At 38.4% G+C, this 27,970-nt stretch overlaps 1 protein-coding gene across 2 annotated transcripts in view; it reads right to left on the reverse strand.

Moving 5' to 3' along the window:
* LOC119649547 (zwei Ig domain protein zig-8-like) overlaps positions 1 to 19,739 on the reverse strand; it is a 494,474-nt gene extending 474,735 nt beyond the window's left edge. The window contains exon 1 of one of the 2 annotated variants that reach the window (XM_038051739.1): positions 18,785 to 19,739. In XM_038051739.1, coding sequence (XP_037907667.1) covers positions 18,785 to 18,839 — 55 coding nt within the window. In that variant the 5' untranslated portion in view covers positions 18,840 to 19,739. The remainder of the gene's footprint in view (positions 1 to 18,784) is intronic. The other variant, XM_038051740.1, reaches the window with a different exon arrangement.
* Between the last annotated feature and the right edge of the window lie 8,231 nt (positions 19,740 to 27,970).

Here is a 27,970-nt window from a genome sequence, read left to right on the forward strand (position 1 = left end):
GGCTCCCTTAAATAAATCATCACTTTTCACCCCTCCCATACCCCGCTTATCTAAAAAATCTCAAACCTAAGATCGGCTTCGAAAAGTACTAATCGAGAGAGTATATTCGATGAAAAAAAATTTTACACCACCCTTTTGCATGTATGTGGTCCCCCCCCCCTCCTAAAACTCAACGTAGAAAGATATCACTCATTGCATGTCTGGCCGTTCACAGTTCCCATTGTCTCACCAAATTTCATGTCAATCGGTATAGCCGTTTCTGTGAAAAGTGCGTGTGGCAGACAGACATTGAACCGATTTTAATAAAAATAATAAAATATATAATAATAAAATTTGAAGGAATATTTCGGATTTTTAGCCATATACGAAAAGGAAAATGTACGTACGTACGTACTCACAGAACCAAAAATCTATATACCCGAAGCACCAACCTCCCAATATGGTCAACGAGTGGATCGCCCCAAAGACGCTTCATACAGAACAGTAGGGAATAAGTGTGAGCGTCGCGGGAAGTCCTGGCGGAGCTGAAACGCATTTTGGGTAACCGATATACTCACTTTAATCTTCTGCAACATCCTTTCTCTACTTTCTTGACGGACACTTTCTATTGTTTCCAAGACAATTTCGAGATCTGGGTCTAAACCTCGATGCCAAGCTTTGCTATAATACAACTGTCGCTTCGTCGTGCTTCTAAAATGTTTTCATCGTCCTATGGCTTCACCACAATCCATGCGTCTTTAACACTTTTCAGGTCCTGAATGATGAGGTGCCACTTGATAGTGAAAAACCACAACGCCTTTGTTATGAAAGATTTTGTGTATTTCTTACCTGGTTTAGTTGACATTTCAACGTAGCTCGTAATATATACCCATTAATTATGTCAGCCTATTCACCTTGGTGTCATACCCACATTCAAAGCCTGCTCTATCTATTAATAGTAATTTTATGATTCTGGGGTGATCTTAAGGGTGTTTCCAGCTAATTTGTAAAAAATATAGTAATATTATATCATCAACCTTATTTTAGCTAATGTCGATAGGAATGTAGAATATTTGGTAGCCTAGGCACCATACGAGCCACGCGATTTGATTGCAGATTGGTTCGGTAGTTTCTGAGAATGGTTCTATGAAAGAAATGGTCACTTCAAGCTCCCGCACTCTCCCTACTTTGAAAAACACGAATTCTCCATTCGTTTGATAGCTCGTATGACTATATTCAGGGGGAAAAAGTGTACAAGTGAAATCCAAGACGTAACGAACATAGATTTCTTTTTTTCAAGGCCCTGCTGCGCTTTTATCCCTATAGTGCCTTTAATTCTAATTTTCAAGTTAATTATGAGATGTAGACGATAATTCCACGGGTTATGTGTGCATCTATCCCTCTTGACTGCGAACTGAAAAGAATATTAAAAAATTTTGTTGACTTGGAACTTAATCCTTTCGTGAACTGGAAATTGTGCGTGAGAGTCGAGAAGACATAACCAAGACGATTTTTACATTTGGCAATGAAACGTCAGACAATTTCAAACAATAAAAATGATTGCCTTGCCGCAAAGTGTTGTAATGAAAGTGTCACCAGAAAAGGCATCAACAATTATAAGTAGGTCATCATCAACTTTGTCTTCAACGTCTCTGGACGAAAAAAACATTCCCAAGTCCTTAGTTCTCCTCAATGATAAGGATAATGAGTAATTCTCAGTATTCAGTTCAGCTGCGAAGACATTTTTGAATGGAAACTCAACTGGAAATTCAGAAAAATGGATGGAAATTTCTATTAATTGGTGATGCATCGGTTTTATCATATATTTGCTGAGAAAGTAGTAAAATTATACAGTCGGTGGAATTTACGTTGTACTCATTTTGGACCTTGAGAACTGTTAGGGAAAACGGGTTTCATTAATTCATTAATTGATTCATTAATATTGATAACAATTTTTGGGTATTTTTTTTTACTCTTCCATTTTATGTCGGATTTTTCACAATCTTAGCAGATGCGGAATTTCACATAATACTAATACTAAGTTTAGGTACTTAAAAGATAAAGGCCCTCCGGTGGCTGGTTAGTGAGAAAATCCGTCGCAAACGACCCGAATATCTAGCATGTTTGCATGTTGTACTTCACGTTTAAATGTTGTTTTTCTGCATTGTATGAACTAAACTGTATGAGAGTCCCAGACATCTAGAGAAGCCGTAAGAGATTTAGGTACAATACCTGTATGGGGTATTTTGCAATTATGAATAAAACACGTGGAGCGATCAATCTTGTCAACTAACAGCACATCAGGCTTGTTGTGCGCTATACGACAATCAGAACTTACCCGTCTAAATACATGCTGTAAGCAGAATTATCGAGTACTGCCTGAGGCTCATATCAGCAAACCAGACATGTTCCTGTGAGCAGCCAATGTTTATAAGCAAAGTTCTCATGAATCACCATTTTTTATTTTTTTATTTTTATTGCTTTATTTATTCTTATGTTCGTTCTTTATACTTTCTTTCTGACTTTCATTGTTAGAATTTTTTTTTTAATTATTATTTTCTTGTTTCCATTTTCCTTAGAAAAAAATTGAATTATAGTTCACTGAGTTATTTAATAGTTAAAATGAGCTGTAGTTGAATCTTTTTGATTTGAGGACTTCCTTTTACACTCTTCCTCTTTAACCCCGCAAAGCTGACATTAATCAAAAGGGCATCCTCTAACATAATGGGCTGAGAATGCCGAGGCAGCGCAATGCTGACCACATTGCCTCTTAGTGTACCGTTACGGTCTTGAATGAAGTGCTCTAACACAATTTAAAGCCCTGATCCAACATGGATTGTTGCGCCAACGATTATTATTATATGCCAAGGCAGTGCGGGAACGTCAAAAGCCGCGCCTGATCGCATATCTAAGGTAGGAAACACATCGCTTGAGGATGCGATCCCTCGTGAATCTTCCCTCTCAATTGCGGCACTCGGATGTGGAGTTTTAGTACTCCGCGCGCGTCTTTAAGCTCGCGTGTAAATCTATCGACAGATGCACCTGAAGTCCAATGTTTGGTTGATATTCTGCTTCCAGTACAGACCCACGCATCCATAAAGGATACATGAAGTTTTGATGGATCAAAGTAGTCAAAGGAGCCCCTCCTCCCTACATTCCCGAGCCAGCAGCAAGGGTGTGTCGATGGCACACTTTGGTGGAGCTCCAGTATTTTTTTTTGTGTTAGATTTTGTGAAAGGTCTCCCTTTTTGGTCGTCTTCATCTACTCAGGATGGTCTGTCAACAATGTTTTCGAGTCCTCTGCTCCTGGGGCGCGACAGCTTTGATTTCGAAGTCACTTGGAGGGAGCTTCTGCTTTCAGTGCTTCTGCTTTTCTAAGGAACTGGACTGCGTTGACCCTTTGCGTTAGACATTTGATCGATCGAGATATAAAGACAAAGGGTAGGGCGAATATCTACGTGCGAATGGTTCGGTTTCGGTGATTATTTCAGCCGTAATAATTTTGAAGTTACGTACAGGGGTTCAGCCATATTTGATACAGTCCCTGGTTTTAATATTACATCAATGTTATATCGAAACTAGGAGATTTATCGATAAATTTTAAATGCGGATGTGTAGGTACATATTTAATAATTTAGAATAAAGGACATTCCAAAAAATCCTGCTTATGGCATACAGGATCAATGTTTTAGGTAGATGGCCGAATTTCAGTTCACAGCTTATTTGGTTCAGTCTTTTTAGGACCAGAAAACTTTCGTTTGCCGAACAGTTTTTTGTCGTGTTTGGGTGTTATTGTGTGTGTGCATTAAAAACCGGAATTTTCTAATACTTCTATGTTACTTGTATAACATGTTAAGTAGTGACGTATTTGACAGCTTTCAAACATAGTTTGAATTACCAAATAAGACGAACGCTTGTCAAGAAAATTAACAATGGAAAATTTGAGAAAAAATAGCAACTGTGGGAAGTTTTTTTGCACTACTTTTTCTTGAAGAACTTAGCGGCAAGAAGCCTTCAATTGCTTATAAAAGCATACGGACAGCACGCTCTATCGAAAACATAAGCTCACGAGTGACATCAGTGACAAAGACCTCCTCGGAGAGCCAAAAAATTTTAAAGATGCCGAATTAGAGGAAACGCTAAGAGCCACTAAGTTGATTGAGCAACCATTTCTATGCGTTTATATGTACTTAGAAAACAATAATCCAGAAGGAGGAACATTGGGTTCAATATGAATTGAAACCTAGAGACGCGGAAAAATGATTTTGCAACAGCTGCTTGCCCGGCAATAACGACTAGGTTTCTTGTATCGTATTGTGACTGGCGATGAAAAATTGATCATGCACGATAACCCTAAGCCTAGAATGTCCTGGGTAAAGCCCGGCGAACCATTGAGTTCCACTCCAGGACGAATATTCACGCATTCAAGCTTATGTTCTGCATATGACGGAATCAATTGCGCAAAGTTTACTATGAACTGCTAAAAACGGAAGGGAAGATCTAAACCGATCACTATAACTGATGTGCTTGAGCCAAACATTGAAAGAAGAACGGCCGCAAATTGAACAGAGGCATGATAAAGTTATTCCTCAACTTGAAAATACTCGACCACATCTAGCGAACCCGGTCAAAATATACTTGGGAACGCTCAAATAGGAAGTTATACCGGACCCGCCTGAGATCGCTTCCGTTTACCATCTCTTCCGATCGATGGCCATGGCATGACAGATCAGCACTTCGCATCACACGACAATGTCAAAAAATGGATGGATTCATAGATTCTGTCCAAAGATAACGAGCTCTTTCGCAAAGGAATCTACGAGCTGCCCGAAGGATGGTCAAAAGTCGTTGCTAGCGATGGCCAATATTTTGAATGAAATTGTTTTGATAGTACCTTTTAATTCACACGCCTTATATAACATCTGACTTTTGAGTACTTTTGGAACCCTGAATGCAACTATTGTTAAGTTTTTTTCTAAGATGGATCATCGTTCAACACTGGAGCAATGTGGTAATTCACCGCTTTAAAAAAGGACAGAATATTCGCAAAATTACTGAAATTGTCAATTTAAGTTCCTCTGCAGTCCGTCATATAATTTAGCGTTTTGTATACAAAAATCGATTAGAAAATAAAAGGAAAAAAACGCCAAATAATTTTTTTTAGCTAGCCGGCTGTGTTGTATTATACGAAAAATGAAAGCAAACCTGAAGCTATCTACTCCAAAGTTGGCTGGTGAGATTCATGATAAACTGGGAAAGTCATGCAGCGTTGAAACAGTACGACGTGAGCTGTGAGACCATGATTTAAACGGCCGGGTAACTGAAAGGTCGACTTGCCTTTTAAAATACAATCATTTTTATGGACGTCAAAGTTCAACATTGCCGGCTGCTATGGAATGTCTTATGTCTAGCGCATAGCAAATACCGAGCTGGACTAAGAGAATCTCACAACAATTGGGCCTGCATGTCCACAGCCTGAGTTGGTAGCTCGGTTTTTATCAGAAGAACAATGAACAAAGTGCATTACTTCGATATACTGAAAGAAAATTACTGCAAAGTGTCAAAAAACTAGGCGTAAAGGAAGATTTCAGTTTTCAGAAGAAAAAGTCCGAAAAAGTGTAAGATCGGAACTGCCCGTACCTAATGTCACCACCGGTATAGACTCTTGATATAAACGTAATCGAGAACTTATGGGCAATTTTAGACAACAACATAAGGAAGTATAGGATTTCGAATAAGAAAGACCGCAAGAAGGGCTTGCTGGCAGAATGGCAAAAAATTACTCATGACTTTACACAAATGCTGATTAGCTAAAAGCGGAATGGGCTTCATGCTGTTATTAAAGCGAAAGGACATCAAACTAAATATTATTTATTAACGCATATGTTTTATTTAATAATAATTTGGAGCGGTATCAAATAGGCTGTGACCTTTTGTAGTCTTTTGGTTTTCACGTTTTCTAGTTGCTACACAGTTCTGTTTTGAAAAATAAAAATTTCCTAAAAAAACAATATCCTTCCTTCTATAAAATGGTGTTCAAACTTTTTTGATATTGCAAATAGTTTTTGAACTATTGCAGCAGTATTTTTTTAAAAAGCAATGTATCAAATAAGTTGGGGCGACTGTAAAGATGTCAACCGCCCTCAAAAAGATCGATATAAAATTGTTCCACAATCTCGTTTGGCAAACGCAATTGGTACAATTTATATCACATTACATTGAATGAAATTTTAGCCGTTTCGAATTTATATTCCTGAATTACTAATTACCGTAATACGGAGGACAAAATTCATACACCTCCGCACAAAATTTTCAAAGGTTTCTGTGATTTTCGAAAATGTTTTAAAAACAAAGAGTAGGTTGATTTGAGTTTGAAATCCTCCTACGTTCGCTAAGTTGAAGCTTTAAGGATTATAATCGAATAAAAACTTTACAGGACATAATAATGTAAGTAATTAACTTCGCCATATATATCTAATGCGAAAAGTTTGAGTGAGTTCTGTACCAATTGATGTCCACAAATGGAGGATGAATCTGCTTTATATTTAGAAATACACAAATCCTAAAAAAATGTTCTTTCTAAATATACCTGTGACTTCTAATAATACGTTTCCGTGACGCCAATGTCACTTAAGAATTTGAGGTTTTTGTTGCATAGCATCAGGATGCTTTGGCCCGAATAATTTTAAAAAGCACGTCAGTGCCCAGATATCATATTTAAATCTACTAGAGGAGAACTGTTCCATACATATATATTAAGTCAGATGATATGTAGGCTCGCCGCTTCTAATGCTGGATGCGTTTTAGGTTGGTACCCTCTGTCAAAGTAAAGTCTAAAGTCAATTAAAGGAGACCAATCGCACGATATATATATCAAGGGAAAACTCTATGGAATTTTCTCAATAATTATACTAATACAAAAACATCCCCACCCCCATATTTGCGATTTTATAGGGGATTTATTTCCCGGATAGAATTTGTTGAAAATATTCTTTAAAAAAAACTCAGAAGTTTGCAATGGTTTTCTTCCCCGTCTCCACTATATAATTATTGACATTGTTAATCTGAAAGTTTGAAATAAGATAGATTTGTTTCTATCAGTGCATTCTAACAACTCTAATCGCAAAAGCTATCCAGGGCAAAGTTTTTATAATACATATCGTAGTCAAAATAGAATAAATTGAATGTTTTATATTCTCTCATATTTAAAGGCGGATAAGCCATTCTGCGAATTAATTAGGTATAGAGGCCATGTGCAACAGATAAGAAACGATTCATATAGATTTTTTTCAAAAGCGTTCAAGCTTTCATTATTAGAAACCATATAGTATCCCACCTTTTTTTTTTTTTTCTTAAGAATCTTTGGTGTGAACACCATAATTACCGGAATCTTTGAAGACCTAGTAAAAACTTATTTTCTGGAAGAAGGCATAGAAAGGGATAGAAACCGTGAGTTTGTCTAATATTAACAGCTTAAAGTGGACTTATTGCAAACCCACTTATCTTGCAGTTATTACGCATTATTCCCTCCGCCAAACGGTGGAATCATATGCAAAATTACAAAATGTGTTCAACAACAACGTTATCAACTTTCAGGCTAATCGAATTATGACACTTAAAGATATTGAGCAATAATAAGATGAATAATAAACGTGAATCGGTTCAAGCGGGGCTGTTAATATATTATATGCATGTATTTTATAATATTTCGTTCATTTATTGACAGAGCCATTGACAGAATTGTTCATTGATTTGTATCTAAACTAAATATTCAAATAAGGAAAATACTCTCTTGGCTTACTCGAATATTTTCTATCGCTATTTCTATTCTCCCCACATACAAATCACAAAGATGCACCAAAAACTAGTTTTCAAAATATACCACATTTTGATGCATGCTCAAATAAAGCTAATAATGGTACAGTATTAGGAATTTAACAAAAAGATCCCGTAGGTTCGTCCTAGGTCTACGACATGAACATAAAGGACACAAGGCATAATAATGGAAAGTTGGATGCAAAACCTAATATTACTAACCAAGTTATAATAGGTCTAAATTTGCTATTTCTTATGAATTTACTGTTCCGTAGGATATCATGCATTAATTATATTATATGTGTATAGTGATCTATGTGCACGAGTATATTAATGCCACTATAAAGTGAACCGCCTGAGATACGAAGAGCCCATATATGTGTACAAAGACCTTATGGAAACATTTTATTTTTACTTCTGTAGCTTTTTTTAGCTGATGTACCTCTCTCTATTTCTCGAGACAGTCGAGTACGAACTGTACGAGCAGTGTCTAATGTATGTTTTATAAAAATACAAAATTCGCTATTGCGTACGATTATGTACGATATGGTCCAGCAAGCGGTAATGCACGATGCCTGTTTGCTTAGGATGAGCATATGAGGTTTTAAATAGTTGCAGTTTAAAATACCTGAAGGACTATGTTTTAGATTTTAGGTTTTTATTTTCTTATAGTGACTTCATTAATTGACATGAATTGTCTTAAATTTATGATTAGCGAAAAAATTATGTTAACTTGGTGGTGGCTATTACATTTGTTTGGCCAACCTAAACTTCTCTGAAATTTCCATCTTAACCGCCAGAAGGGTTTCAAACTACTTATACTAACTTGATCTAACTTAACCTCAAGTCTCAAGAGGAAGAGCGCCTAAGAAATCTACCCAATGGGGTTATTTATTTATATAATGTTAGCATTTGGATGTTTCCCCGTTCTTTCGAAAAAACATAAGATTGAAAAAGAAGTCTCTAAGTGGTCTGAATTTGATCCAGTGCAGTGTCTTAATATCTGGCAGTCGAAGGCCACACACTTTTCCACGGCTTCCGATGAGCATGTAATCCACGTTGAGGTTCCGTAATATATGGTTAGTCATATCAGGGATTTATATAGAGTCGGTTTGGTTTTAGTGCTTAGACCTACCTTCTTACGAAAAAGAAAGTCGATTCTACTCAATACACCGCGTTCCCTATTAATAACAAACTTAAGGTGAGGATTGAACTTTAGGAATTCATTGAGTTAGATTCCTAAATAGTTCATCGATTCTGACCCGTTCAATGTGGTATTCCTGAATTTGAGCTTTAGACGTCTAGCATTCTTGTGGATGAATCTAGAACCAGTGTATCTTTTGGTTCAGACCGCCCGGTGATTTCTTAGGACACAGTTTGGAATTTCGTCGGGCCCGGCTGAATTTTTACCATTTAGGTTTTTCACCAGCGGGATAAGTTTTGGTAAACTCAGACTGTTTGGCGACTCTGACGGTTCGGTTGACGGATTCGTCGGAGAAAAACGGCTGGAGTTTGTAGTAATTTCTCGAAAAGAATTATTTCACTGTTGATTCAGCAGCCACAGTGAAGGTTGGATCTTTACAAGATACATTGATTTGTCGCATAAAAGATTCCGCAAGGCCTGTTACTTTTCCAGCGTTACTGCAGATAGTTTCGTTGTTCTTAGTGAGAATCAAGTTGCGGAATTTGTGCTTTTCGGTTAGCCTATTTACGGCTTGGAACGTATTTGGTCTAGTCTTGATATCTGGTAGTTTGCGTATAAGCACTTTGTTACGGAAATCCGTCACCATTTCCCGGATTAACGATTCGGGGGCATTAACTCTATTTCCTTGCTTTTGAAACATTCGCTTGAGATTTCTGCGCCACATCTATCTGATCTCCAGGCGTAGCATTGCACTGGAACTCATCGGCTTTAGGAAGCTTTGTGTTTCTGCATGTAGCCGTATTAATGGCGTCTATCGCCAAAATGATTGCATCTTCGATTTCTCTCCCTAACAAGTTACGGGTGGTTGCGAGTTTCTTCAAATTCAGCCTTGGTGAAAAATCTGACTTTTAAAAAAATTGATATTACAATATAACATCCGACATTACAATATAATATCACATATTACAATGTAATATCACAAACATCACCTTTCTTTACAAAAAAACAGACCTTATATTATTTATGTATCTCTAAAGTAATATGCACTTTCTATTGTTGTGCTCTCCATTGCGTAGATAGCATGGCGATTAAGTATGAATCCCTAAGCGTGAACCTGTGGTTGATGCCTAGTAAAGAATAAGTAATTGATTTGCCTTCATTCTCTGGCAAGTTTCGGATTGTCAATCTAACATGTTAAAATTGCATATCTTTAAGATTGGCGTATTTAAAAATCGAACACTGTATTAGCTTCATTTTTTTGGCTGCTGCAGTTGTAGTAAACAAGTCTGAACTCCTTTAGAAACGGTTTATTATTTAAGCTCCTGGATGAAATTAGTTGGTGTAGCTAATGAAGACTAATTGCAGCAATTTTTTGGGGGTGATTCGCGTTCTCCTCTCGCTCGCTTTTGAAAAAAGTCTTTCACAGGGCACTGATGTTAGTGTTATATTAAACCGCTTGGGAATGTATACATATAAATGATAATACACTGCTTTCCTCTCAAGCCATCAAATCAGAAAATCTTCATGCCTTTTCAAAGGGGGCTTCTGGAAGTATTTATCCCTTTCCTCTATACTAGCGGCTATTTTTTCTCTTAAATCTAAACAAGCTATCTTCAAGCTCTCGTGTAAACCTTTTTTTAAAAACCTTGTGTCGAAAATGGTTGATTCAGCCTGGAGATGTCGCTGAAACGCGCACGCAATGTTCTCTTAAACTGCAACTATGAGACGTATGAGGTTGACTATTATTAATATAGTACTTTCCAGATAAAATTATTTGGGTGAATGACTTTTTGATAAATAGAAGGCATTTAAATTTGTAATTTTACTCATGGAGGAATAGTTTCGGGTTTTCTCACCTGTTATTTCAAGTTTCAAATTTGATAAAGCTAAACTGCTGTAGAAGGTCAGGAAAAGCATTAACCAAACGCCTCCATATTTTTAATAACATTGAACACATATATATGTACCTGCTTGTTCCTCCTGATAAATATGAAAACGAGTTGAAATAATATGAAATTCTCATGAATTTTGAAATGCATTTTCATTTGCACAAAAGCAAGGAAAGGCAAGAAGCTTGAAACGGGAAAGTTTCTCAGGGCATGAAGTAACGAAAATGGAATCGAATCCAAAATACGAAACCGAGGTCGAGGCCTCAACAACCTCAGCTATCGCAACGTCGCATTTTCAAGCGTCGAAATCAAACATACTAGTGGCAAATAGATTGAGAATGCTATCAAAGAGACGCTAAAATGCTCCACTCTACACAGCAGAATAGAAGATGCAGTAATAATAAAGGAAAGAGAACTAGACAAGAAACAGATGAATTGTACAATATACTCTACAGACGATCAAATGCTCATTAAGCGAAAAAGATTTAAGGGGTTTATGCTTACTTTATTCAGAATGCTTAGAACCACATTAGCTTCAAATCAATAAATTCAATCCGCAGCTATATCGCATAAGAAATTGGCGAATTGTAACCGCGTAGGTAAGTAACCTAAATACAGTCCCATGTGAGTGAGCTCTGGCGCATATTTACATATCACTATGACAATCAGCTTCCATCCAAGTGGGATTCTTAAATTTCCACCCGAAATATTATTTTACAAAAATTCGTTTGTTTAACTTCCATTACAGCTGAGATCCGCAATGAAAACGTTTTAAATTTTACATTTTACATCCTACTTTTGATTTGACTACAGAAGAGTAAAAAATAATATGCTTTCTTCTTCATTATGGTTTTCTCACAACTTGTAGCTAGCGACAAGATGTAAATTCCTTACTGATTACATGGTGACAGCTAAGCAACTGGGATAATGATTTTGAATATCCCTACATTGAAGTGGTTATCTCACAAATGGTTTTCGTATGACGCACAGATACATTATAATATCGAGGCTAATTTTCAGGTTTGATTATGTTTACCTACTAGCACAATTGCCTTTTTGCAAGTAATCATCCGGTACGTACCGGACCCATTTATTCTTGCTAACGTCTTCTCGAAATTGCGTTATTTTACGCGGCTAGAGTGTATATTTTCCCTGTGTCTGTCCCTCCCACCTCTTTATTCATTTGATAGCGTCATTTTCTGCATTGATATCAACTTACCTATAATTAACTAGCCTAATGGTTCTAGCTTGACATACCCCGCCAGCCAGCCACTCTCCACTCTTATTGCGTCACTTCCCCATGAATTATTTGTATTATAACATCAATCTCGTTCTTTCCAACCTACTTGAAGGTTACCTCTCCTTATTCGTCACGCAGCTTCATTGGATTTATTCCGCTGTTATCCGTAAGTTGGTTAAGCCTTTGTCCTTCTTCTTATTGAATGATTTGCCCCCAACCTTCTTGGTCCACAAATCACGTTGTAGAATTGGACAATCTCGAAAGCAATCATCTGTATGGGTCAATTTATTCCTACCATCCTGTCCATAGTTTCTTCGAGGCCGTTTTACTTGGACTTCGCCTTTGATGTACGCCTGGGAATTCGGCATCGGTGGCTTCCCCTACTTGTACAAATCGTCCAGCCCAATACTGTATTACATAGACCATTCTGCGCCTTTATTTGTTGATTCCTGGGTTTTAGTAGAGGCAGCTTCATGATTTTTACAGATTTTTTCAGTAGAGTTTTTGAGAATAAATTCTCTCTGATCTTAAATTTGGACTTTTTAATTTCGTAATTTTGCGACCGATGTAAAATCTGACCAGTTCTGTAAAGTACTAATCGCGACCTTTCATTGGATACCCCACCCAAGACCATTTTCGCACTCCTTCTTCGCTATACAAGCGCCCTCTTAAATTTTGAAATCGTCCTTTTCACTATATGCGTCTAATTGATGTCAATAAGTTTGGCTATTTTCGATAGAATAATCGTGTGGCAGACAGACAGATGGACAGGCATACAGACGAATAAGCAGAGAGACAAACAGGCAAATGCACAGCCTAATAGATAGGTAGACAGTGGACTGTTTCAGAAAGGCTCTACGTATCGTACAAAGGTCGATTTGAAGGAGTTAGCCGCGAAAAGTCAAATTTCAAAAGTGGTCGTAAAAATACAATGAAGAATGCGGAAATAAAGGACAAACTCAGTGATAATATAACACTATCCATACTCCTTAATCTGTTAAAATGTACGTAGAGGGGTAGTAGGGCTCTCAGTGTTAACATTAAAACAAAGTGAAACTTTGAAACCTGATATTTAAAAGTGATTGGCAAGAATCCATGTATTTGAAATAACTAAGACTTGGTTTTTTCTATTCGCTAATGATATTTATTATGGTTGCAAATACCAATATTTCGGGAACCACTTATTCCCCTCATCAGTGCTAACAAGTCCTCTTCACATTTTGTGGTATGGTATTTCCACCGTAATAAATATTGCTAGTGATATACAAAAAAAACAAGTCTTAATTATTTCAAATAATTTAATCGCTAGAAACAACGTGAAGTTACACTTATGTAGAAGAATCAATTTTTTTTTGATAATTAACTATTTTTAAAACTTCAAAAATGAGCCGCTTTTTAAAAAAAATTCTTTGATTTTTATAGTCAGCAAACATTTTGTTCTATTATTCTCTACGATCGCGCAGTGTTTCCTATTGTATTGTATAGCTGACATATGATGACCTCAATATTGCCTGCGGATGGCAAAATTATAGGACTTTTTGTAATCAAGGGCACAAAAGAAGAAAGTAATCGAATTTTGTTTCAAAAGCAAGAAAGTGGCATTTTCTTTGTTTTAAGTACGCTTGGTTCTTCTAGTTTAATAATAGTAACTCGTAGATATTCTTACGAATGAATGTAGGTGCAAGACTTGCCTAATTTTGACAAAAAATTCGAATATCTGGAAAAGGACTAGCTGTGCTGTTATTGTGATACCCTAGATAATTGAAGGTCGAAATAATGATTTGCCTATTTTAAAACTCAACCAGAGCTCATAGAAAACAAGCTGTATTTATTCAAAACAATGCAGTTTGGTTAGAAGGAACGTTTGAACTACTAGCAAATAAACTAAAGAGATCAGGTCAGAATTTTTAATCACTTAAAGATACTAGTGAGAGGACCAAAAGTAGAACAGCAGAAGAAATCCGTTCATTACTTAGTGATGAGTTAACCGTTTATGCAGGTTAGCATTCAAGAAATCAATAACTCTGCAACTCGTGCATATTTACAGCATTTACCGACAATGTGAATTCATTGGAAATACCAATAAACCCTTTCATCCACTCAAAGATTGTATAAAGGTCACAGGTACTTGCAATGTACAAAATTTACAAGACAGTACGGTTAGTCGCTTCTCGATGGATCGGAAATAAATCCTTTGTTTCCTTAGGTTTGTCACATAAACTATTGACAGACTAGAAAAATATATATCAAGGAAGATTTCGGTGAGGAACTGAATTGTTAGTCGACATGGCTTAAACTTTGATAGCACCCATGGTCCGAACATTCTTCGAAAATCCCCAATTAGCTATCCAAATAACAAAAATAAATTTTAATTTAATATAAAGATTAAATATTTTACTGGAAAACATCTGAAATCATCGCAGAATAGACGTCCAACAATTCAATAAATATATCATGACGACAGCCAAATTACATGTCGATCTAAATGGATGGCCTGCAATAAATTTTGCAATTACGATATAATTCAAAGTATCTTATTGCCCATACGAGAATTGTCAGCAGAGATAGCAGGAGTTAAAAATAAGCACTTTCATCTATACCGCGAAAACTAGGCGAAACAGTTCACAAAGGTCACTCTTGATATATTCAATACAATATGATGAAGCTCAGATACTCAAACATGAATCGTAGAAAGAAAAGGACCAAATCATGATCATTTTGCCTCAAAACAATCAAAATATTACTACCAGCTAACCCAAATACCGAAATAATAATGTTCCGCAGAGGAAGTAAGTTACTCCCCATTTGGTCCGGCCCGACATCAAGTTGATGCGGAGTTAGGATCCCCCAATCCTCAAAGAAAATATTCCAGCCCTAGCCAAGCATAGGTCCGATAGTACTGACGGATTTACGCTCAATATAATTTGTCATGTTCTGCGATTTATATAATAGAGCGTTTAACACCTGCGACTCGCTTTGGTCACGTTGTTACAAGGGCAGAGGTGAGGCAGCGTCTGGCGAGTTGCCTCTGCCCTGATAAGAAACCGTGAAACCGTCTTTGTTTTTCATTTTTTAGGTAGAGTGGTGTTGTGTTGATCGTGATTGAAGCGCAAATTTACCGGTCCGAACGACATTCGAATGACTTCGATAAAAGCCAACCCTCTAAACATGCTTTCAGCAGAAACCGTAGGTTTATGAGCTAGGTATAACAAATTAATGGTCAGTTAAGATTGGTTAATAATCGCATTGTAATTTTTAATTACATTTTCCGCGAAACTTTTCACGACTTATTCAGAACATATTTCTACGGTTCGTAGACTAGGATAAGATAAGAAAAGCGGAAAAGAAACACCAAAATTTATAAGAAAAAAGTATAAAAAGCAGCAAAAATTTACTTTTCAATATTTTTTAAAACTCCTGATTTACGAACCGCCGATGGACGGTGTTCTTGACAAAAAATTCCCAAAGAAACGAAAGAGCTTTCATATGAAATGATCCCCTTAATATTGTATCTCGCTCCAAAAGGGGTAGCTTGCTGCGAACAACAAGTTAATCTACAGGCAACGCAGCCCCAAACTCTTCACCGATGATATTAGAGATAAGATTCAGTAGTCAGTCTTTAGAAATCTAAAACCAGAAAAGAAAGACCAATTAATTGAAAGTTAAACAATGAATAGATTTTCATAGCAATGGCGATGAAAATATTTGTGGGAAGGTATAAGGAATACTGTGTAAAGCGTTTTGCTTTTAAATTACTTCTGCTTGGTCCCATCGCCGTCGAGATTCACCCCTGAATAAATGAAGTAACTAACATTTTTTTTATTATGAGCTCCCAGGGCTAGATTTTAACTGAACGATCTATTAGCTTAGGATTGTGCTAGGATTGTTTTTGCTTGATGATTGTCTACCAACATTCTTCGTTGTCGAACCCCGATGCAAAGGCAGTTCCTACATATAAAGTATATATGGTGCCAGGATGTTTGGTCAGTGTGCCCAAGTATTTGAGAGAGCTTGAATAATAGCTCATCTCTGGTATCGAGTGGTGTTTTCTGGATAGGCCAAGTTTAACCACTTTCTTCGAGGGGTTGGGAGTTCTCAGAATTTCAGCAAATCTATTTTTCTTTTCTTTTTGTTTATTCAATAATACAATATGTCCAGAATATTCTTCAAAAATTTCAAAAGCTCGGGTTAAAATTCTAAGATAGGGCTTTTAGTGAGAAGAAAACTAAAACGAAAAAGACTAAATTGATTTTTAAATTCCGAATATAAATTGTTTATTACTCATATACCGGTATTTCGAGGACCAGTGGTCCTCTTCCTCAATTAGTTCTAGTCCTCAAAATTTTTCTTCAGTAATAAAAAATTTGGATTTGGCATTTAGAAAACCCTTTAGTCTTTTTCTTTTCAATTCTTTCCCCAGCCGTTGGATAAAAATAACATTTTTTTTCAGGTATTATTTGAATGTGAAAATTTAATCCCTTTTTTCTCGAAATTCTATTTTTTAAATTTCTTCAAAAGTTATGAACAGATCTTCTTCAAATTTTGAACATTTCTTCTATATAATATTTTCTATCCATTAAACGCAGGATTTTTCTCTCTATTTTAAGTAATTTTTCAAGACCACGCAGGGTGTAAATTTTATTAAAAAATGCGGCTTTTGGTTCACGAGCTTTAAGCTTCTATTACCAGAAAATTTAGGGCTTTTTAATTTCACATGAATTTATCATCTCAAATACACACAGGGGACTTTTTCTGAAGGGCCACAGGAGATGAGGTCCTAATGGTTGCATTTTCAAGATTTTTTAAAAAAAATTTTTTTTAAATTTCGGAAAGTACTTATCACATATACATATATATTTTATTTTCAAATTATTTGAATATAATATTTCATTGCATATATAAAAATAATCGTAAACATATACCCGCTCTAACCCTTTGAAACCCACCTAACCCTTTAACACTGGCTTTATTTGTAATTTACATTTTCTAATAACATGCATTGAAGAGCAAACTACCCTAGACCCTCGTTTTCATATTTCTTTAGATGCAACGTAATTGCTCATTTTGTCAACGCATTCCTAATCTGAATAAAGCATAATGACGTTTGGAGAAATTCATAATCTTTTTATCTTTCTTTATCTTGTTAGCAGTGATGAAGAAAACAAATGCTTCCCGAAATATCGGTATTTGCAAGCCCAATAAATAACACTAGCGAAGAGAAAAAACAAGTTTCAATTATTTCAAATATCTTTTCCTTCTGTAAATAAATGGCAATCTAATGTGAATTTCATTGTCTATACTTATCTCAGTGAGAACTCATTGAATCAACCTCGATAGATAACACGGTAAAACAAGTACTCCAAGATTTCAGGATTTCAGGGTTTCCTTTTCCCAAATACTCATAACTTTTCTGGAAACGCGGGTGTTTGGTGGGATTGGCAACTTACGTCTACGTCCTCCGTCTTGCAAGGGATTATTATGGTTGTAATGATTTATGATTTATAATAATTTTAAGGAAGGAGATTTACCAATTAGGGGAATCTATGAATTTTGGAGTAGGGTTACAGAGTTAATCAACCGGATGACAGTATTACCTACTATACATTATACTATATATGTACATAATTTAGTTAATGATGATACGTACAAGTGCAACTTGTCTTACTAATTCATCCATAGCAGGAGAAACAAGGCACCGCAGGGGCCAAAACCAACCGATTCCCAATGCGGACTGGTCCAAATTAGAGTGACAGCTTCCACACAGTGAATAGGAAATGTTTGATAAGAAAACATCTACCTACGCAAATTGTATGTTCCCTTTTACATTCCTTATACAGTTCTGATGACTCAGATAATTTGGCAAGGCTTTAGTTGTTCAATGATAAAACTCTGTTTCATCACTTAAGATTCACACGTTACGCCACCGTTTATAGGACTAACATTCTATTCAATTTCATTAGACAGAATATTATCAATTTGTCCTCCCAATAGATAAATACAATTCCATTTGATTTATCCAGTGCTAGGATCCAAATACCTAAAATAGTAAAATGTATACAAGACGGCCATCCAAGGTCTCCATATAAAGCGCAAAAATTCTCAGAAATTGTGTACAGATTTTATGTAAAGTCCTTACTCCAAGGCATCGTTTCCATAATCCAAGATTATCCAACAAATCTAAGTAATACTTCCAACGAAATTTCTTAAATATTCAAAGAAATCGGTGAGATTTTCTAGATTATTCAACCTCTGATTTTAGTGTCCTCTTTGCCATTGCCTCTGGTTCGGTTTCGTATGAGCTACCATAGGCCATAGAGAAGAAGTCACGTTTCAAAAGGAATATGTACGTTTGCATCTTGCGTAGGTGAATGCTTTCAGGAAACATTTCTATAATCTCTTGATATAGCTCATTTTCCAGATCATGCAGTTTTGTTTATAAAGTTTCATTGAAGCCAGCAATCGAACGCATTAGTTGAGTAGTTGGATCGAACTTGAACTCTAAACAAATTAACCGGTTGACCTATTATTTATTGAAATTCTATTAATTATCCTATAGCTTCATTACGTAAATTGATTTTAATTTGCCAACTCTATTTAACTGTCAAAGGGAACTGCTAATTGTTGTTCTCTAATATCCTGGTTGAGAGTAAAATTTAAATTTCAATTACTGGTGTCACTATTACACCAAATAAGCTTTAAGCGTAACCAAATACTCACTTATTAAATAGAAGAATATTCCTAAATTCGCAATCATATTCGCTATGTTCCTCATGATGCCAGTCTGCAGAAGGATCAAAAACTCGGATTTCCTCAATATTTCCCGTAAAATTCAACCATGCAGCTCCCCGGGGTCATTTCCAAGTGGAAAACACATCGGAATCCAAGACACCACAGCTTCCTGTGATCAACTGAGAAATTCACTGGAAAGCACGAAAATTGTAGCATTCACACATCACACAAAATTGCATCACTGCATCCCGGCAAGGGCGAGAAAGGGATTTAACCAGGCAAGAAGCTGTGCAGGGTGGGAAGAACGCGCACTTTTAAAGGACAACCAATTCCACCACTCACTGCGGACCCAAGCCGTGTGGCTTCCGCACTCCGCCGTTGTTTGTTTAGGTTATGGACGTGATACCCGGACACACTGCACCCTCCACTAATTTTATTTACTCATCGGAAGCAGTTCAATCGATGCATATAAACTATACAGCGAGCACAGATGAAAAATTCCAAGGAAAACTTCTTGGCAGCTCGGAAATAGTACGAAAGATTGTCGGGGAGCGAACCTACCCCAAAAAGTTGAACTTGACTGTGGCCCAAGGAAGGAGGTCAGTACGAGTGCAATTAGTGCAACCACCACTCACGGTACTGTGAAGCACAGCCAGAAAATTATGAGCTCAACAACGGAATGTGAAAATCCGGAAGCGGCAACAGAATAGCATTCACCATGCACACGTAACATCCACGTTTTTCCGTCCGATGAAAATAGAATTTTCCTCCGGCTAGATCGCGCCAACACTCAAAACACGAACATTCGAAGCGTCGCGGCGCAACTGAGCTGACTTCGTGCCGTAGCACCCAGACCCGGTGCCATTTCGGCTCGGATTTGACACAGACTCCATCCCGAAGCGCATCTCCAAATCCCATCCTCCCACATTGGGGGCCGTCGTTCATCTTGAACGAAACGGCCTAGGCCCACTTCAACCACCCATCCGCAACCCAACAGATACAACGTACCCCAAGTATGCGTGAAAATGCCAAGCGCCGCTGTTCTGTAGAACAGTTGAAGACAGTGGCGTAGAGTTTTCCCACGGAGATGGAGGAGAAAGTTGGGAACAGTTTTCCATATGGAGCGATGACAATCGGGCGCAATAATTGTGGACGCACTTTTCCAGAATATTTTCTTCCAACATTGTGTTCAGACGAATCTCGCTCAAGTTGCATATATCCATGAGGTATATTAAAACAAATGGTTTTTTGATATGGACATATGCGTTTTTACATATGTAGGTTGACATATTAAAAATTTAGAAGAATTTAGAAAAAGAGGAATCATTTACATAAAATTATAGATACCGCTGCAGCCATGGAGATGGGGACTTTTATCTTTCACCTAATTGAATGGAATATTAGTATGCACTTTTTACTGAGAATAGGTACATCACATACTCAAAAACGATTTTATAAATTAATTACAAGTCATGGTATTAAAATAATTTACGCTAATGCCAATAGTAGAAATCAAAATTCAATATCGTCAGAACTAAACCGATAATATCTATTAGTCTTTATCACAACAAAGTTTACTATTTCCTGTCTCGGTAATTAATATTACATAAAGAAGATTGATCAATAGAATACAGATGAGGTTGAAACAAGTTGCTCTTGTTGCATGAATTGTCGAAATCGAATAACTTTCTAGTGGAAATCTATTTAATGATCAGTCTTGGTAGAAAAAAATGCAATCAATATTGTAACAAGTCGGGAACCGCCAGCTAAGCGCTTCAACTATGATGGGTTTTGTTTATTGCTGATATAAGCAAATCTTAGCGGGCATTTGTCCCATTTGTAATGTTTAATGTTTATGCATTCAGTTTGTGAGATCAGTCGCTTTCTGGTTTATACCAGCACAATTAAGTCACGCGTCCGTCGGGTGCACCTGCCATCTCCTGTACAGCTCCTTCCTAGTGACTATTCGGAAGCCCACAGTCACTTCAAGGGAATCATCCCTGCGATGACACACACTGCCTTACCTGCTACCGTCCAATATGCACTGCACACCCTCAGCGCGATTGGCCGGCATGCCGAACTTACCTTTCCCTGGCTCACTGTGTTATCCAGTGCGCAAGCCCAGACAGGAGTCGCGTATAGCAAGTGTCTTTAAAGCTCAGCTTGACATCGATCATCACCCCCAGGTATCCAATGATCGATTTTGAAACGAACTCATGATTACCAACCCGGATTTTGACAGTGTTGTTTTTCGTGGCGATTGGTAATAAAGAACGCATACGTCTTACCTTTCCAAGTTCAATTTCAGCATTTGGAGACATGCTTTGATAACATAAATGGTTTCACTTACATACAGTTTCACGTCCTGGAGCTGTTTTGCAACTACTACAATTGCCAGGTCGTCTGCAAAACCGATCGATGTTGCCTGCCTTAGCAAGCGAAGGCCGAGCACTCCTTCATATATTAAGTTCTACAACAGCGACCCCAGTACGAAGCCTTGTGGAACACATGCTTTCACAACATATTCCTTCGGCCCGTAGTCCGTCTCGTACCAAAGAAGTGTTTCCGACAGGTAACTCTCGACTTTCCGCGCCAAGTAAACAGAGAACCCAGTTTAGCCAGGGTACCCTTAATCCAAGCCCAAGTGGCCGAGTGAAAGGCATTTCTGACATCAGTACCGCGCAGTATTTACCACCAGCCGATGCCTCCCAGGCCAGGTCCACGACTATTGAAATGGCGTCGACCGTGGACCGCACTCTGCGAAACCCATACTGCCACTCCGGTAGACCACCCGCTAGCTCGACGAACTGAAGCAGCCTGTTGTATATCACCCTCTCCAACATCTTCCCCATAGTTTCTAAAAAATAGAGAGGGCAGTATGAAGAGGGTGCGCTGGGTATTTTTTGGGGTAGCAGAACCAACCTCTGCCTTTTTCACAGAGCGGGGAATGCCTTGAGAAACTGAATCACTCGGTTCGTCCAACAAGGTCAGGATACTTTGGGTTCCAGGCCACGCTGGGTAGGCCTACTATGGATGGATCAGTCCAGGGTGGTTATTGGGAGATACGAACCCATACGCACAAAGGATTGCTTAAACCTCCCCAAAAAGAAGCTCCGAATTATAGTGGGAATTCTCACTGGTCATTGTCGGCTGAACTTTCACCCAGGGAAGCTATAATAATAATGTACGATTCAAATGTACTTATAAACCATGCGGGCTTAATTTTAGCAGGCAATTTCGGGGCTTTGTTCGTAATCCCATTCAATCCCGGAGCCTTATTATCCCCAGTTCGTCCACAGATCTCCCGTAGTTCCTCCTCGGTCACCCCGGGGATTGTGGGATAAGCGTTGCGATTATTTTGAACAAGAGTCGCAGGCACATCACTTCGAGAAACTTTTGTCCACGAACCTTGCTCATTACAACCTTGCAAGCAGCGCCCCACGGGTTCGAATTTGCTTCAAGGTACAACTGCTTGTAGCAGTTCCCCTTGGTTTCCCGTATAGCCTCCTTAACGCTACTTTAGGGATCGCGGTATTCCTTTTCCGACTGCCGAGGTACACAGTTGAAAATAAAATCTTTTGACTAGCAGCCTAGCATCGCTGCGGTGAGTTATGGGAGCAAGCTGCCTTAAACAAATTTTTTCCTCCAGTCGTTTTTATTGCATTTTCATAAATTGTTTTCTTTTTCCAGCCTCTAAAGTAGATTGCCTGCTTAAATGGCAAATTTCGAAATACAAACTTCATTAACGTTACGCGCCTACAAAAAAGATTGCAGAATCCAAGATGGATACCTTCTATGAAGCAGTGGAACGGACCCTCGAAATGTGCCCCAGGTGTAACATCCAAACCATACCTGCAGTCAGCGAAACTGAGATAGCTTGAATAAAGTTTCGAGTGAAAATGGACTGCAAAATATTAAACTAGAAGTTGTTGTCTTTTAGGTTGGAATTTTTGAGTACTCGATGGTTCCATTTGTAAAAAGTTTATACGTGATATGTACCTTCTATATTCATATGATGTCTTATGGAGCAGTAAATTTACGGGCAAAATATGGAAAAGGCAACTTTGATTTACCATAACTTTGATAAGAATAATAGCATTTCCAGAATAATACCATTTCCGACACTCCCCACTTTGCAGCTGGTGCCAAATCGGTACTCAAACGGTAACAATACGGCTACCAGCACAGAAGTTGTTGGCGGCCAGAAAAGTAGCAATTAGATGAGTTGTTTGCTGACAAATAGTAAAGAATTCTAAAACGTTAGATATTGTCTTCTCTTTGTAGTTAAGTCTAAGATTGTTAGATCAGTAGCTTACCCCAAACTACAATTTTATTTTATTATGTATATATATTTCGGGAGCAACTTACTCCCTTCTTCAGTACAAAGCTAGCTGTAGTTTGGGGTAAGCTACTGGTCTATCAATCTTAGTAAAGAATTGATCTCATTAAAGACATGCTTCGAATGCCTTACCTTTGGACACTTCGCGAAGTCATGCACCAAGGGAGGTCCGGGAAACATGTAAAGGGTTCATGCCTAAGCGATGTATTTTCAATAGAAAATACTGACCAGTTTTCGATTGACTTGTCCTGGAACTAGACATAGAGGCGGACGTGAAACCGTTGGGGGTACCTATAAAATCGTGACTGGGCGACCCCCCAACAAGAGAAAGTTACTGACAGCATCCAAGGACCTCGGAATGTGATGGCATTTCCTACAGTCACCAGAGACAGAATAGGCGACAGTAAAATCCTAAAGTTGGTACTGCTGCCTTAATCTGATAAATTTACAGGTGAACCATGCTCCTATAGACCACTATATTTTCTGGACACAATTGACAAAATATTGGAGAAAGCATCTACAATAATCTACAAAAGATTGTCAGATTAACCTTTCGTGCAACCAAACTGCTCCCTCGCTTGAGGGACAATGCACAAAACGGTAGTGCCAGCATATATTGCGTGGTGACTCTCAATGTGAGGGCCGCATTCAATTTGGTTAATTAGTGCATGATACGAAAGTTGCTAGCGCGGCTGTTAATGTCGCTAGTTACTTGCAAGATTAGATGCTCAACTTTGATCCAAGGAGGACCCAGTCTTACATAGTGTGCAATTATGTACTTAATCTATCAACCCCGGTAATCATTACAGTTAAGGCCTGATTATAGAATGCTGGAAAGACCAAGACGTTGTTCATCAGGAAGGACCGGAAGAGCCCAGTCATGCTATTACCATAGCAAAGTGGTCCCCAAGCCTAGATATGTATTGTATCATCCTTTGTAGAACAAAAATAAAATGCTGAAATCAGGGAAAGAGATAAATAAGTTACAACTTGAGTTCTTCCACTATGCTGAATCCAGCCTGATCTCTCTTGGTGACAGGTCGTGCGACAGGTTGATGAAGAAAATACATCCAATGCCGTTAGAAGCAAGATGATCGGATCGAGTAACAAGCCTCGGAAAAATGCTAGGGCGTCGCCCTTAGTCAACGCGGTAGGACAGGCTCCGGTCCTGTCGAGAAATGGGCAAGGGCTCTTGAGTCATGGACAGAGTCTGGGCAAAACAAATTTGTATTTGCACGTTAAATGTTAGCACTCTAGCTAGAAAGACCGAGGAGCACGCAAGAGCCCTTCGGATAAGGCGCACTGATATTCTGCGCTCTGCCAGAAACCCGATGGTCTGGTGTAAAAAGCTGCGACTTAAAACGTGAACGCGGTGCAAATGGCTATAAACTTCTCTATTTTGGTAGCCCACACACTCAATATGGTGTTGCATTGCTATCTCGGAGGATCTCCGTATGTCATTAAAGAAGTCGAACGACTTGATGACCAACTTATGAAGCTCACCATTAGACCAGCTAATCGCACCTTCTTCACCACTTCTTCACCGCTACGCACCACAGACAGGTCGACCTGATTCCGAGAAAGGTGCCTTCTGGCAACTTCTCGATCCAAAAACCTGCGATGCGCCTACTGATTACTAATATTTAATCATTGCCATCGACCTTAATGGTCATGTGGGTGAAAAGGCAGACGATAACAGGTGCCATGGGGGAAAGCGTTTGGAGCGCGCAATGATGGTGGCGAGAGTATAATCGATTTTGCAGACACCCATGAACTTGTACTTTTGAATACGATTAACTCATCTTCCTACATTTTATAGTGGGAATAGTAAAAGACAAATCGACTATACTTCCATAAGACGCCGACATTTTACTACCGTTACTGATTGCAGTCTTTCTATATGAGATCATCGGACCTTAACATAATCCCTTGATTGCCTTCCTGGAAATCAAGCCGCCGATAAAAGAGCGCGAGGTACGCACTGGACCGGCGCGCATTAAATGATGGTGGTTTAGTGAGAAATAAGAAGAAATAATCTCACTTACGCGATTACCAACCATTACGAATGTGGACGGACGCGACGAATAGATGCCGAGAATATTTCGAGCAGATTTCAACGGAAGAATTTGTTCATCTTCCACTTCCACAATCATTACCGACATTTGAGCAGTTCCTCCTGTCAGTGCAACTAAAGTCGGGGAAGCAATAAAACGAATGAAAAACAAGAGGAAAGCAAAAGGACCTGACGACATCGCAACTGAGCTCTAGAGAACGAAGAACTGGGACCCAACACTACGGCTCAGTGAATTCTTTAAACGGGTTATTTGAGAAGGTAGAACACCATCTAACTGGCAAGAAAGTACTGCAGTTCCAATATGGACAAAGAAAGGCTGTCCATCAGAAATTCAAATTATCGTCCGGTCCGGTTACTTTCCCATACCATGATGATTTTTGAACGCATTCTTGACAACGGTATTCGCGACATCTTTCAAATGATCGTCAATCAAGCCGAATTTTTCAGGAACCCTGGAACTACTGACATGGAGAAACACCGTGAGAAGCATCGCAGTCTTTACATTGCATTTCTGGATCTAGAAAAAGAGTTTGATCGTGTGCGACGCGAACTCATCTAGCATTTCTACGGCAACGCTAGGTGCCAGGAGACTCGAAAAGTAAAATTTAAAGTGTGGGGGATTTATCAAAACAGCTTCGTGTCCAATCCACCGCTCTTGATGTGGACACCGTCACATGAGACATCCAACGCCCTGTACACTGCTTTATGTACTCGTAGATGATGTTTTCCTATCGGCTAATAGCAAAATTGATCTCGAGCAACTTGTCCAAAAATGGAATGATCGCCTCATGCAGTACGGTGTAATATCTAAATAAACAGAATTTTTCACGAACACTGACATGCCTAGAACTGAGCGATTTAAATATCTCCGAGCAATGCTATCAGCCAACAGGGTGCTGCGTTATGAAATTGCTTCTCGCATTAATGCAACCTGCATGAAGTGGCGTTCCACGACGGGTGTTCTTTGTGATCGACGTATCAACGAACATCTCAAATCCAAAATTTTCTTCAATGTCGTCCGTCCTGTCGCTCTCGCTGGTTCTGAGTCTTGGTCGACTATAAAAGACAATGAATGGCGTCCCGCGTAAGGTGTTGCGTTGGGCCAGTGGCATAACACGTGTTGATTAGATCCGAAATGAGGATATCCGCGATCGATATGGGGTCGCATCGATAGTGGAAAAACTGCGTGAGAGGCGTCTTCCATCGTATGGTCACGTTATTCACGCTAACGAGAATTCACTTGCCAAGATTGGTCTGATCATCGAAGTCGATGGTAAGCGACCAAAAGGCTGGCTGAAACAACGGCGGCTAGATATGCTGAAAGGGGATTTAAAAGCCTCGCGATTGCATCCAGATCAGGCATTTGATAGAACTAAGTGGCGAAACCGATCACGACGAACTGACCCTGCTTGGGAACCGAACTAAGGCAGAAGAAAAAAAAGAAAATCAGCAAGCACCGTAAAAGAAACTAGGCTGGTATAAGAAATCCGGTATTCGATTATCTATTAGGGACTAGTAATTTGACGTGAAAAAAGCAATCCTAATCCTAATATAAGCAGGATTTTCACTAAAGTTTCCAGTATGCTGCTTCATATCGAATCCTATCTTACGGATCTAGTGAGAACTTAACGCGGACTCTTAGTAAATTTTCGAAATGTAAAAATATACCCTTCTATTATTGACTTTATCTAATCAGATATGGTAACGGAGAGCATTTTGGAGCCTAGATACGAGATACATGAATCACAATTTCTTTTTTTCAGATTTTTCGGATGGGTAGTTTCTGAGAAAGAGTCCTTGAACTAATAGACTTACTTCTGATCTCGGCACTTCTTCCCTTTGCAATCAGTATAAAAACTTCATTTCCTTTCATTTGGGGTATCAAATGTTGCTATATTCAGTGAACAGACACCTCGCACCCTTTTTTTAGGTCTACGGGAAAACCCCTTAAGTTCAACGTGCAGCAATGTGGATCACGGCATGCGTGGGAGTTTATAGTTCCAACCTTTTCACCGAATTTGGTGTCGATAGGTGTATTCGTTACTGACAAAGGTACGTGTGATCGACGGATGGACATATAGACAGTAAAATGATTTTAATAAGAATTTGTTTTGAACAAAACCTTAAATAGGGCACAGATCACATTCGTTATCCCATCATTGGTATATTCATTCAGAATATTGCGGCGAACGAAGACCGATATGGAAAGTCGAAGACAATGCTCGGTATACACATTAATTGTCTTTAGTGCCGTTTATCAATTTTCCTTTATCGAGCTGGGAAGCTCTTTGCTGAAATGAAAAGATTCCATAATAGTTAAAATTCTAATTCAAATATATATAATAGTTTGATGCAACTCTTGTTCAACATTTTTTACCCATTATGCAAAACAAAGATCATTTGTAAATGCCTCATATTAATCTCATACAGACATGTATGAGCAATCTAAGAACTCTGTACTATTGTCCAAAAGTCAATAACTTTCCAAGGGGCCTCTGGAGGCAAAAAGTGAACTGCGCCCTTATAATGGACAACCTCTTTACATTTAGGAATACTACAACCGAATTTCATTCTGTCCTGATCAAGATATTTAGTAGCCCATCAGCGGATAATGACGTAGGCTTTTCACAGTTTGCGACAAATACTGCCAATTTATTCATTGCTAAACTTCCAAATGAAGTTAAGTAGTTTGTTGTCGCTGTGTGTACTCCTCTAAGATAACTACTTTAATCAGTCCACTCCACTATCACGTATTTCTAAT

The sequence above is a fragment of the Hermetia illucens genome, chromosome 2, assembly GCF_905115235.1.
Source record: "Hermetia illucens chromosome 2, iHerIll2.2.curated.20191125, whole genome shotgun sequence".
Lineage (NCBI taxonomy): Eukaryota > Metazoa > Arthropoda > Insecta > Diptera > Stratiomyidae > Hermetia > Hermetia illucens.